This window comes from Hyla sarda, assembly GCF_029499605.1.
Source record: "Hyla sarda isolate aHylSar1 chromosome 1 unlocalized genomic scaffold, aHylSar1.hap1 SUPER_1_unloc_7, whole genome shotgun sequence".
Classification (NCBI taxonomy): Eukaryota; Metazoa; Chordata; class Amphibia; order Anura; family Hylidae; genus Hyla; species Hyla sarda.
In genome coordinates this window covers 477,309-492,031 of record NW_026607593.1, presented here as the reverse complement: position 1 = coordinate 492,031, position 14,723 = coordinate 477,309, and the positions used below count along the sequence as shown (strand labels likewise).

At 44.7% G+C, this 14,723-nt stretch overlaps 1 protein-coding gene across 1 annotated transcript in view; it reads left to right on the top strand.

Annotated features, from left to right (window-relative positions):
- Positions 1–7,391: 7,391 nt before the first annotated feature.
- LOC130298275 (oocyte zinc finger protein XlCOF6-like) overlaps positions 7,392–14,723 on the top strand; it is an 85,026-nt gene continuing 77,694 nt past the window's right edge. Inside the window, exons 1-3 of the mRNA XM_056551205.1 lie at positions 7,392–7,719; positions 9,047–9,194; positions 9,989–10,168. Coding sequence (XP_056407180.1) covers positions 9,117–9,194; positions 9,989–10,168 — 258 coding nt within the window. The 5' untranslated portion in view covers positions 7,392–7,719; positions 9,047–9,116. The remainder of the gene's footprint in view (positions 7,720–9,046; positions 9,195–9,988; positions 10,169–14,723) is intronic.

The following is a 14,723-nucleotide window of genomic DNA, read 5'->3' as shown; positions in this document are numbered from 1 at the left end:
TATCCTGTATTATACTCCAGAGCTGTACTCACTATTCTGCTGGTGAGGTCACTGTGTACATACATTACATTACTTATCCTGTACTGATCCTGAGTTATATCCTGTATTATACTCCAGAGCTGTACTCACTATACTGCTGGTGAGATCACTGTGTACATACATTACATTACTTATCCTGTACTGATCCTGAGTTATATCCTGTATTATACTCCAGAGCTGTACTCACTATTCTGCTGGTGAGATCACTGTGTACATACATTACATTACTTACCCTGTACTGATCCTGAGTTATATCCTGTATTATACTCCAGAGCTGTACTCACTATTCTGCTGGTGAGTTCACTGTGTACATTTATTATTTTTAGGTAAGGCTGGGTTCACATATCATTGTTGGACATCACTGTTTCCTTCTAGCGCGCACTGGAGAGAAACAGTTCCAATAACTTATCCAATACGTCAGATATAAACCCAGCATAATGATCCGGACTTATTAATCTCAAAACGGACTCGTGACTTATCACAGATAAATTTATACCAAGAGGGGGAAATAATTAATCATGACATGAACTATTTTTGATCACACAAGAGAAAAAAAATTGTCCGTATTGTTTTCTGTCACTCCTGCTGTATCACCAACTAAGGCTGGGTTCACATATGTCCGGAATAGGAGAACTCAGCCTAAATCTCAACACAATTGATGCCAGAACAGGTGACAACTTGTCATCATTTGTGTGGCATCCGGCATCCATTGATCAGAAAGCTGCGTTCCCATGTCCAGTGCCCTCCGGCGTGTCCAACCATCCTGCTTAAAAATTGAGACGCCAGATGATTGTGAACTGTCTAAGGGTTCAATCACATATATCAGGCGTCAGGAGGGAAAGTGATGCTAGAACTGATCCCATTATTTTATATGGGACTGTTCACAATCATCCGGCGTCTCAATTTTGACGCCAGATAGTTGTACACGCCTGAGGACACTGGACATGGGAATACAGCTTGCTGCATTCCCCTGTTCATTGCCCAGAATCAATGTATACCGGATGCCACACAGATGATGACAAATTGTCATCAGTTGTGGTATAAGTTGTGTTGAGATTGCCGGACATATGTGAACCCAGCCTTATTGTGTGTTCTGAAATGGTCTAGACTTGTTTTTCCTAAATGATGATAGTCCAATAAAAAGGTATTACAAGATACTGCTACATGAAAAGATTGTGAATTTTGCATCACTGAACTAATAGGGCAACTCAAATATAGTTTATATATATATATATTTTATTATTTGTATGCAAACCAACCTGTATAGATCTGTGGTCGTCAAGACCCAACAGCAAAATCCAAGTCAATATTAACCTGAAAAAATTGAATAACAAATATAAATATATATGTACATGTTTTTATCTGTCTCTCTGTTTCTCTCGGTATTTATAATAAAAAAAAATATTTTTGGTTTTTGAAAACTTACCTGAATAAATAAGGTGTTGATCTTTCTCTAAATCCAACACAGGAAAATTCTTTTCCAAAGATACTATGAAATATAATATAATAAAATAATAATAATACACAATTTGCAGCACTGATATGATAAGTTACTAGACATTGTAAATATGGGTTAAGTTAGGAGTTTTAATTTCCCTGGTTTTGTAGCATACATTTGTCTCAGAGTTTGTCTCAGTTGCTGTTTTAGACTAGTCATCGCAACGTTTGCTTTATAAGGGTTTTCACATGGAGTATACCAAGTCATGGTTACAATTGGTATAATGCAGTGGTCATGAATTTATCATGTGAGACTTTATCATGTCAGTTAGTCGCACCTTTTGGCGCTACTTTGGTAACATATGCGCAAATCTAAACCAGCACTGGCTTGGCTTACAGAACTGTGGGTGGACTGCATTTATAAACTCATTCAGGGACATTTATCATCGTTGCTTTGGTAAGCGAGTTCTGTAGTCATTTTTTTCTTGCTTTTGCTTATGTATGACATTTATCATACTATCACAGGGGGTGATAAGCAAAAACCAATTAATGACTACAGAACACCACTTTGAATCTTTAAAAAAAAAATGTGCTATATATATATATATATATATATGTGTGTGTGTGTGTATATATACACACACAGACACACACACACACAAAACAAAAGGGAAGAAGCCGCACAACTCAGAGATGCCAGATGCAAGCCGGTGTAGGCTCTGGTCAGGAGTCTTTGTACGGATATCCAAAAATGAGAAATCCAGCAGCACACCAATATAGTGAAAAACTGTTTGTGAAGTTTATTCACCCATACTCTTACTGTGGGTGAATAAACTTCACAAACTGTTTTTCACTATATTGGTGTGCTGCTGGATTTCTCATTTTTGGATATATATATATATATATATATATATATATATACATACATACACGTGTGTGTGTGTTTATTAAAAAAATTTTAACACTGTTTTTTTCTCCATAAATGTACTTTTTTTTTGTTACTTCTTATTTCAGATGTGTGTATCCTGTGGACTCCTTTGTATTCGGTGGACTACTTTGATGACCAGCATTTTTCTTTGCTTGATGTTAATAAAATGGTTAACGAGGGCTTGTGGGGGGAGTGTTTTTTTGTAATAATTTTTTTTTTTAAACCTGTTGTGTTTTTATGTTACTTTACAGGCTTTGTAGGGGAAGCTGTCTTATAGACGGAGTCCATTACTAAGCCAGGGCTTAGCGTTAGGCACAAAAACAGCTAACGCTAACCCCCAATTATTACCCCGGCACCCAACGCCACAGGGGTGCCGGGAAGAGCTGGTACCAGCAGGCTCGTAGCGTCAAAATTTGCGCTCCTGGGACTAGGCGATAAAATGCTGGCGTTATTTAGGCTGGGGAGGGCCAGTATCAATGGTCCTTGCCCACCCTGGTAACGTCAAGCTGTTACTGTTTGATTGGTATTTGGCTGAGAATAAAAATAGGGGGGACCCTATGTGGTTTTTTTTATATTTAAAGGGGTACTCCACCCCTAGACATCTTATCCCCTATCCAAAGGATAGGGGTTAAGAGGTCAGATTGCCGCGGTCCCACTGCTGGGGAGCCCCGGGATCCCCGCTGCGGCACTGGGCTATCATTACAGCACAGAGCGAGTTCGCTCTGTGCGTAATGACGGGCGATACAGGGGACGGAGCCGCATGACGTCATGGCTCCGCCCCACGTGACATCACGGCCCGTCCCCTTAATGCAAGTCTATGGCAGGGGGCGTGACAACCGCTGCGCCCCCTCCCATAGACTTGTATTGAAAGGGGCGGGCCGTGACATCACGAGGGGCGAAGCCGTGATGTAACGATGCTCCGGCCCCTGTATTGCGCGTCATTACGTGCAGAGTGAACTCACTCTGTGCTGTAATGATAGCACAGTGCCGCAGCGGGGATCCCGGGGCTCCCCAGCAGCGGGACCGTGGCGATCTGACATCTTATCCCCTATCCTATGGGATGTCTATAAGATGTCTAGGGGCGGAGTACCCCTTTAATTATTTATTTAAAAAAAAAACGAATAGGGTCCCCCCTATTTTTATTCTCAGCCAAATACCAACCAAACAGTAACAGCCTGACGTTACCAGGGTGGGCGAGGACCATTGTTACTGGCCCTCCCCAGCCTAAATAATGCCAGCCTGTTACCGCCTAGGCCCAGGAGCGCCATTTTTGACGCTCCGGGCCTGTTGGTACCGGCTCTTCCCGGCACCCCTGTGGAGTTGGGTACCGGGTTAATAATTGGGGGTTAGCGCTAGCTGTTTTTGTGGCTAACACTAAGCCCGGCTCAGTAATGGACTCTGTCTATAAGACAGTTTCCACTACAAAGCTGTAAAGTAAAGTAAGAAAAAAAACAACAGGTTTAAAAACAAATTTATTACAAAAAAACACTCCCCCCCCCCCACAAGCCCTCATTAACCATTTTATTAAAATCTAACAAAGAAAAATGCTGTTCATCGAAGTAGTCCACCGAATCCGAACAAGTTCACAGGATACACGGATCTGAAATGAGAAGAAAAAAAAAAAAAAACATGAAAAATGGGTTAGTAAAATGGTGGAGTAAATTTAGTCAATTTTTTAAGGTAGTTCCGACTTTTTATTGCGCAGTTGCGACTGTCGCAGTTAATAAATAGCTGACTAAAGTAAATTCCTTTTGAAAAAAATACTACGTAAGCAAGTTGGAATTTTTAACTAGACCCTAATTCATCATTCTTTGACAAGTCGAGATAAGAAAGTATTCTGTAATGTTTCTTGCCATAAATTATCATTAGGTCAGCAGAGTCTTCACTAGACATCCAGACATTAAAGGGTGTAGCCTTGTAGGTCAGGTTGTTTTTACACTATTTATTTTAGCATACATGAACAAACAGATGTAGGCACCTTGTACAGAAAACAATAATGTCTATTATATATAGTATATTATTGTGTGCGTATATATATATATTCTTCTAGGTATACCTGCCATTATATATTTCCTAATACTGCGCCTAAGGCTGTTTCACAACTACAACTCCCAGCATTCGGTGATAGACAAAAGCTGTGATGTCATGCATGAAGTTGTAATGTCAAACAGCTGGAGGCACACGGTTTTGAAAACACTCATGCCATGGATATATACTATGTTTTATATCTATGCCCAGAGTGTTTTACTTAAAGTGTGTCTCCAGCTGTTTCACAATAAAAAAAAATCTGCATGCCCCGACAACTATTGGCTATCCCTGAATGCTGGGAGTTGTAGTTGGGAAACATAATTAGGCGTCCTATTAGGAAATATATCATGGCAATAATATATAGGAGAATACATATACATACAAACACACACACACATATATACAAACACACATGCATATATACATATATATATATATATATATATATATATATATATATATATATATATGTGTGTGTATTCTACTATATATTCCTGCCATGATACATTTCCTAATATTTCCCAACTACAATTCCCAGCATGCCATGATTGCCATTAGCTGTCAGGCCATGCTGAGAATTGTAGTTGTGAAACAGCTGGAGGCCCCCTATTAGATAACACTCATGCCAGATGTATATATAGTATATCATTACATATATATATATATATATTTGGATATATATTTGTATGTAATGATATACTATATATACATCTGGCATGAGTGTTATCTAATAGGGGGCCTCCAGCTGTTTCACAACTACAATTCTCAGCATGGCCTGACAGCTAATGGCAATCATGGCATGCTGGGAGTTGTAGTTGGCAAACTACAAGAAGAATCTTTGTAAATATTTTAATTGATGCCAGATCCCAAACAAAACTATTTCCGGCCGTAATTTGTAAAGTTTGTAAAGTAATATAAGACCTCAGATCAGACTTACCCATCCGGAGGATCAGCGCAGCAATGCGTGCGCGCGCTGCCTCCGGACAGGGTAACGGGGGCGGGTGGGCGGGGCCGTGCTCGAGGCCAGTGGAGCTGGCCAATGAGCGAAGCCCCAGCTATCAGCGTGCTCGCTCTCTGTTTGATTGACAGGCGGGAGCGAGCACCGCAGTGACTGAATTTCGACTCATTGCCAGGATTAAATGAGTCGAAATTCTGTAGTGATGTCACTGCCGAATGCATTTGGCCACTAAGAGGGCGACCCCTAGTGGCCGAATTTAAAAGTGATTTTAAACTGGTTTAAAATCACTTTTTTAAATTAAAGTATATTAGAGATATGTTGTAGTACTTAAGTACTACAACATATCAATGTTTTTTTCATGACAGTGCCCATCTAAGTGATATTTCATAGTATCACTGCTTAGATGGCTGCTTACTGTCTGGCCCCTAAGGATAGAATTGGCAGTGCTGTGCGCCACTTAACCCTAGATAGACTGGTTGTTCTTATCCCAGTGAGTAAAGGGACAATAAGCAGCTATCTGTATAGTGTGTGGCCCCAAAAAAGGTAAGTGTCAATGCATCACTACCATTTAACTCCTTCATGGCTGACTGGGCAGGAGGTATATAATGTATAGCCATGGGCCCAGCTCTGGAGCAGGAGACGCATCAAATCTGGCATATCTTCTGCTCTTGTGCAGGAAACATCTTTCAGAGCAGGGACACCTGTCATTAAAGTGATAAGATTTGGAGGGGAGGGGGAGGCCGCTGCCAGTCTATGAAGCACAGTCAGGAGTTCAGCACGACTCATAGCCCCTAGGTCCTACCTGCTATCAGCATCTGGGACTCATTGCTAATGCCGGACATCACCAATGCCAAAAATCTATTTCCGGTAGCTCAGTGGAGCTGATAAGGACACCCACAGTGAAATAGCGGGGTCCTGGTCAGCTGAGAGAACGTGTGGAGGTCCCTAACCTCGCTCCACGCTGTCTGAACGACGCTCCAATCCTGCAGGCAGCCTCAGCATCACAGCATTGATCAGTGTATGTAATCTATAGATTCCATGTAATAGTCTACTACAGGGACTAAAAAACTGGGAATAAGGTAAAAAGAACATTAACTTAATGTGAATAAGCCCCTCCCCTAATAAACGACTGAATCTTCCCCATTTACCAATTTGTTTTAAAATAGAATAATGTAAACAGGAATAGACCTAAACTTATGTGTAACCGCACGGTCAATGGCGTAAACGTAAAAAAATACAACTTCATGGTCCAAAAAAAATTCTTAAAAAGCGATAAAAAAGTCTCATCAAAACTAAAGTGTTTCCGATAAAAATTACAGATCACGGCGCAAAAAATGACTTTCATACATCCCCGTATACGGAATAATAAGAGAGTTATAGGGGTCAAGGTAGGACAATCTGATACAGACTCATTATTGTACAAACAGTTAGAATATTTTTTATATTTTAAAAGTGTTAAAATAAAACCTATATAAATCATTTATCATTGTAATCGTTTGGACCTACAGAATAAAGAGAATTATTACCGTAATGTGCACTGCGTCCAAACAGAAGACCCAAAATTTTTAAAAAAAATTGCTTTTTTTTTTCTATTTCACCCCACAAATAAAAATTTTTGTCCCTTGTTGTAGATTTTGCAGTAAAATGAGTGATGTCATTACAAAGTACAAACCGGTGGTGAAATAAACAACAACAAGAACAAGAAGCCTCATATGGGTTTGTAAAGAGGAAATTGCAATCATTATGGCTATTTGAAGGCGAGGAGAAAAACATTAAAAAGAGAAATCACTGTGTCCTTAAGGGGTTAAAACTCAAAACTGCCGGGTTCTGAAGGGGTTAATAGTACAAAAAAAACATCTAACAGCAACATGTGACCACACACATACCTCCACCTGCAGAGCTATACAGGAGGCGTGTACTTACAGGACCTGCGATGAAGTCACAGTCATGTGATCAATCGGGACTCTGCTGTCACATGACCATTCTCACAGGTCCTTAAATCATCATTCCGTCTATCCTGCACTGTTGAGCTCCGCCTACTCCTGTCACATGATCCTCCCCACAGGTCCTTCAGCCTCAGTCATATCTTTAATGCTAAACTTTGCCCCCAAATGTACTGATCACATGATTGTGACATCATCACAGGTCCTACACCTCCAGCAGATACAGAGCAGGTCCTGTTGGGGCAGTCACTGCTGTTGTGTTGTGTGTGGAGATCTCTCAGAGCAGCAGCCCCTGATCATATGACTCCTCCTCCTCCATGTGACTGATCACATGACGGTGACATCATCGCAGGTCCTGTAAGCACACGGCTCCTCTACAGATACAGGTATGTGTGTGCGGTCACCATCAGATCAGGATTATTGGGGATGTTTATTATTAACCCCTTAAGGACACAGTGTATATTTACATTCTGTGCCCCATATGGGATTTTGAGGTGAGCTCCGGAGCTATAAGCAGCCAGGACTCACCACTAATGACGCTCATCGCCATTAACCCTTTAGATCCCATCATCAAAGTCGATTGCAGGATCTAAAATGAGTAAAATGCAGTTGTTGGGGGGCGGAGTCTAGATCAGCTGAGATGACGGCCGGAGGGCCCCTTACCATGCTCTGTGCTCAGATCGGTGCTCTAAGTATACAGACACCTCCACAGCCTGTATAAGCCGAGCACCGATAACACTGATCACTATGGCAGAGCGTTATTCAGGGTTTGTAATAGAAGCCCCTCCCCTAATAAGTTTATATCCCATTTTTGTAATAAAATAATGTAGGTGGGCGTGGCTTAGACATGGCGCTGTGCGGTTGTTTTTCTAGGGAGCGCCGTGCCGACCAGCGGTTGTTTGCCTGATTTCCTGCCTATACTGCCCCCCAGGGGATGTCTGGATGGTGAAGGTATCAGGTCACTTACCTGCCCATCCTGTCACCTGGTCAGTCTCTTTTCTCTGGGTATCAGCCACTTCTTCCATACAGGACTATGTAAGCATCAGGTTTTTTAAGTTTCTCCCGCGCCCCTATTATTACTTAAGACAGTGTTTCCAAACCAGCGTGCCTCCAGCTGTTGTAAAACTACAACTCCCAGCATGCCCTGACAGCCAAATGCTGTAACAGCTGGAGGCACCCTGCTTGGGAAACACTGACTCCGGTGGTGGCCCAGACCCTGCGTGTGTAACGGTATATGATGCTTGGCCTCTGCTGCAGGTAATAGCAGGTTCTTCCGGGGGGACATATCACAATTCACATAAAATCCTGATGTAATTGTGATGTATATTGTGCCCCCTAGTGGACACATTTCAGTATTCTTCATTGGACAATGTCATATTGAATCCCTCTATTCTTCTCCCTGCTCTGATGAAGACGTTCTGAATACACCGCAGCCTCAGAGATTAGGAGAAATGGATTCACAACGTCTTCAGCAGAGCAGGGAGAGCGACCTCAGAAGACCTGGAGGACCAGAGCGCCACCACTGGACGGGAGAGGGGAGTGCGCTCTAGTCTCTTATTTTACAGCCCTCGGACAATGGATTTTGTTTTATAGAGAAATCTGAAAACTCCTATAATGTCTCCTCAGATGTTTCCCCAGATTATCTCCAGGAAATGGATTTTATTTCTCCATAGAATCTGGTGCGGTTTATCATCGTCTACTTCTTCCCTTCAGGTTTCTCCAATCCAGGATCCTCTGCTGATATCTTCTATATAAGAGAATTCTCCTGGATGACCCATCAACCATGGAGAGAGACAGGAACAAGATGGCCGACAGGATCATAAACCTCACCCTACAGATACTCTTCCGGCTTACTGGAGAGGTGAGGGATTCTGGGAGTGATGTCACATGACCTCATTCTTATCTATGTAATAACAGATGGATATGACTGGAGAGGTGAGGGATTCTGGGAGTGATGTCACATGACCTCATTCTTATCTATGGAATAACAGATGGATATGACTGGAGAGGTGAGGGATTCTGGGAGTGATGTCACATGACCTCATTCTTATCTATGTAATTACAGATGGATATGACTGGAGAGGTGAGGGATTCTGGGAGTGATGTCACATGACCTCATTCTTATCTATGTAATAACAGATGGATATGACTGGATAGGTGAGGGATTCTGGGAGTGATGTCACATGACCTCATTCTTATCTATGTAATAACGGATGGATATGACTGGAGAGGTGAGGGATTCTGGGAGTGATGTCACATGACCTCATTCTTATCTATGTAATAACGGATGGATATGACTGGAGAGGTGAGGGATTCTGGGAGTGATGTCACATGACCTCATTCTTATCTATGTAATAACAGATGGATATGACTGGAGAGGTGAGGGATTCTGGGAGTGATGTCACATGACCTCATTCTTATCTATAAAATAACAGATGGATATGACTGGAGAGGTGGGGGATTCTGGGAGTGATGTCACATGACCTCATTCTTATCTATGTAATAACAGATGGATATGACTGGAGAGGTGAGGGATTCTGGGAGTGATGTCACATGACCTCATTCTTATCTATGTAATAACAGATGGATATGACCGGAGAGGTGAGGGATTCTGGGAATGTATGTAGTGATATTAATGTGTCTCTCCATACACAGGATTACACAGTAGTGAAGAAGTCCTCTAGTGGGCGCTGTTGGGCCCCTGATTGTGAAGGATGGGGAAGAACCCTAAGCCCAATCCCGGGGCCCCCACCTCACTCCCTAATACATGAGGAAATGGATGAACAGAAGATCCTAGAACTCATCAACAAGATGGTGGAGCTGCTGACTGGAGAGGTGACCCTGCTGGGACATTATACAGTAATGGAGGGGTCTGGTGATGACTGGAGAGGTGACACTGCTGGGAAATTATACAGTAATGGAGGGGTCTGGTGATGACTGGAGAGGTGACACTGCTGGGACATTATATAGTAATGGAGGGGTCTGGTGATGACTGGAGAGGTGACCCTGCTGGGACATTATACAGTAATGGAGGGGTCTGGTGATGACTGGAGAGGTGACACTGCTGGGAAATTATACAGTAATGGAGGGGTCTGGTGATGACTGGAGAGGTGACACTGCTGGGACATTATATAGTAATGGAGGGGTCTCGTGATGACTGGAGAGGTGATACTGCTGGGAATGCTGGGACATTATACAGTAATGGAGGGGTCTGGTGATGACTGGAGAGGAGACACTGCTGGGACATTATACAGTAATGGAGGGGTCTGGTGATGACTGGAGAGGTGACACTGCTGGGACATTATACAGTAATGGAGGGGTCTGGTGATGATTAGAGGTGACACTGCTGGGACATTATACAGTAATGGAGGGGTCTGGTGATGACTGGAGAGGTGACACTGCTGGGACATTATACAGTAATGGAGGGGTCTGGTGATGACTGGAGAGGTGACACTGCTGGGACATTATACAGTAATGGAGGGGTCTGGTGATGACTGGAGAGGTGACACTGCTGGGACATTATACAGTAATGGAGGGGTCTGGTGATGACTGGAGAGGTGACACTGCTGGGACATTATACAGTAATGGAGGGGTCTGGTGATGACTGGAGAGGTGACACTGCTGGGACATTATACAGTAATGGAGGGGTCTGGTGATGACTGGAGAGGTGACACTGCTGGGAATGCTGGGACATTATACAGTAATGGAGGGGTCTGGTGATGACTGGAGAGGTGACACTGCTGGGACATTATACAGTAATGGAGGGGACTGGTGATGACTGGAGAGGTGACACTGCTGGGAATGCTGGGACATTATACTGTAATGGAGGGGTCTGGTGATGACTGGAGAGGTGACACTGCTGGGACATTATATAGTAATGGAGGGGTCTGGTGATGACTGGAGAGGTGACACTGCTGGGACATTATACAGTAATGGAGGGGTCTGGTGATGACTGGAGAGGTGACACTGCTGGGACATTATACAGTAATGGAGGGGTCTGGTGATGACTGGAGAGGTGACACTGCTGGGACATTATACAGTAATGGAGGGGTCTGGTGATGACTGGAGAGGTGACACTGCTGGGACATTATACAGTAATGGAGGGGTCTGGTGATGACTGGAGAGGTGACACCGCTGGGACATTATACAGTAATGGAGGGGTCTGGTGATGACTGGAGAGGTGACACTGCTGGGACATTATACAGTAATGGAGGGGTCTGGTGATGACTGGAGAGGTGACACTGCTGGGACATTATACAGTAATGGAGGGGTCTGGTGATGACTGGAGAGGTGACACTGCTGGGACATTATACAGTAATGGAGGGGTCTGGTGATGACTGGAGAGGTGACACTGCTGGGACATTATACAGTAATGGAGGGGTCTGGTGATGACTGGAGAGGTGACACTGCTGGGACATTATACAGTAATGGAGGCGTCTGGTGATGACTGGAGAGGTGACACTGCTGGGACATTATACAGTAATGGAGGAATCTGGTGATGACTGGAGAGGTGACACTGCTGGGACATTATACAGTAATGGAGGGGTCTGGTGATGACTGGAGAGGTGACACTGCTGGGACATTATACAGTAATGGAGGGGTCTGGTGATGACTGGAGAGGTGACACTGCTGGGACATTATACAGTAATGGAGGGGTCTGGTGATGACTGGAGAGGTGACACTGCTTGGACATTATACAGTAATGGAGGGGTCTGGTGATGACTGGAGAGGTGACACTGCTGGGAATGCTGGGACATTATACAGTAATAGAGGGGTCTGGTGATGATTAGAGAGGTGACACTGCTGGGACATTATACAGTAATGGAGGGGTCTGGTGATGACTGGAGAGGTGACCCTGCTGGGACATTATACAGTAATGGAGGGGTCTGGTGATGACTGGAGAGGTGACACTGCTGGGACATTATACAGTAATGGAGGGGTCTGGTGATGACTGGAGAGGTGACACTGCTGGGAATGCTGGGACATTATACAGTAATGGAGGGGTCTGGTGATGACTGGAGAGGTGACACTGCTGGGACATTATACAGTAATGGAGGGGTCTGGTGACGACTGGAGAGGTGACACTGCTGGGACATTATACAGTAATGGAGGGGTCTGGTGATGACTAGAGAGGTGACACTGCTGGGACATTATACAGTAATGGAGGGGTCTGGTGATGACTGGAGAGGTGACACTGCTGGGACATTATACAGTAATGGAGGGGTCTGGTGATGACTGGAGAGGTGACACTGCTGGGACATTATACAGTAATGGAGGGGTCTGGTGATGACTGGAGAGGTGACACTGCTGGGACATTATACAGTAATGGAGGGGTCTGGTGATGACTGGAGAGGTGACACTGCTGGGACATTATACAGTAATGGAGGGGTCTGGTGATGACTGGAGAGGTGACACTGCTGGGACATTATACAGTAATGGAGGGGTCTGGTGATGACTGGAGAGGTGACACTGCTGGGACATTATACAGTAATGGAGGGGTCTGGTGATGACTGGAGAGGTGACACTGCTGGGACATTATACAGTAATGGAGGGGTCTGGTGATGACTGGAGAGGTGACACTGCTGGGACATTATACAGTAATGGAGGGGTCTGGTGATGACTGGAGAGGTGACACTGCTGGGACATTATACAGTAATGGAGGGGTCTGGTGATGACTGGAGAGGTGACACTGCTGGGACATTATACAGTAATGGAGGGGTCTGGTGATGACTGGAGAGGTGACACTGCTGGGACATTATACAGTAATGGAGGGGTCTGGTGATGACTGGAGAGGTGACACTGCTGGGACATTATACAGTAATGGAGGGGTCTGGTGATGACTGGAGAGGTGACACTGCTGGGACATTATACAGTAATGGAGGGGTCTGGTGATGACTGGAGAGGTGACACTGCTGGGACATTATACAGTAATGGAGGGGTCTGGTGATGACTGGAGAGGTGACACTGCTGGGACATTATACAGTAATGGAGGGGTCTGGTGATGACTAAAGAGGTGACACTGCTGGGACATTATACAGTAATGGAGGGGTCTGGTGATGACTGGAGAGGTGACACTGCTGGGACATTATACAGTAATGGAGGGGTCTGGTGATGACTGGAGAGGTGACACTGCTGGGACATTATACAGTAATGGAGGGGTCTGGTGATGACTGGAGAGGTGACACTGCTGGGACATTATACAGTAATGGAGGGGTCTGGTGATGACTGGAGAGGTGACACTGCTGGGAATGCTGGGACATTATACAGTAATGGAGGGGTCTGGTGATGACTGGAGAGGTGACACTGCTGGGACATTATACAGTAATGGAGGGTTCTGGTGATGACTGGAGAGGTGACACTGCTGGGAATGCTGGGACATTATACAGTAATGGAGGGGTCTGGTGATGACTGGAGAGGTGACACTGCTGGGAATGCTGGGACATTATACAGTAATGGAGGGGTCTGGTGATGACTGGAGAGGTGACACTGCTGGGACATTATACAGTAATGGAGGGGTCTGGTGATGACTGGAGAGGTGACACTGCTGGGACATTATACAGTAATGGAGGGGTCCGGTGATGACTGGAGAGGTGACACTGCTGGGACATTATACAGTAATGGAGGGGTCTGGTGATGACTGGAGAGGTGACACTGCTGGGACATTATACAGTAATGGAGGAGTCTGGTGATGACTGGAGAGGTGACACTGCTTGGACATTATACAGTAATGGAGGGGTCTGGTGATGACTGGAGAGGTGACACTGCTGGGACATTATACAGTAATGGAGGGGTCTGGTGATGACTGGAGAGGTGACACTGCTTGGACATTATACAGTAATGGAGGGGTCTGGTGATGACTGGAGAGGTGACACTGCTGGGACATTATACAGTAATGGAGGGGTCTGGTGATGACTGGAGAGGTGACACTGCTGGGACATTATACAGTAATGGAGGGGTCTGGTGATGACTGGAGAGGTGACACTGCTGGGACATTATACAGTAATGGAGGGGTCTAGTGATGACTTGAGAGGTGACACTGCTGGGACATAATACAGTAATGGAGGGGTCTGGTGATGACTGGAGAGTTGACACTGCTGGGACATTATACAGTAATGGAGGGGTCTGGTGATGACTGGAGAGGTGACACTGCTGGGACATTATACAGTAATGGAGGGGTCTGGTGATGACTGGAGAGGTGACACTGCTGGGACATTATACAGTAATGGAGGGGTCTGGTGATGACTGGAGAGGTGACACTGCTGGGAATGCTGGGACATTATACAGTAATGGAGGGGTCTGGTGATGACTGGAGAGGTGACACTGCTGGGAATGCTGGGACATTATACAGTAATGGAGGGGTCTGGTGATGACTGGAGAGGTGACACTGCTG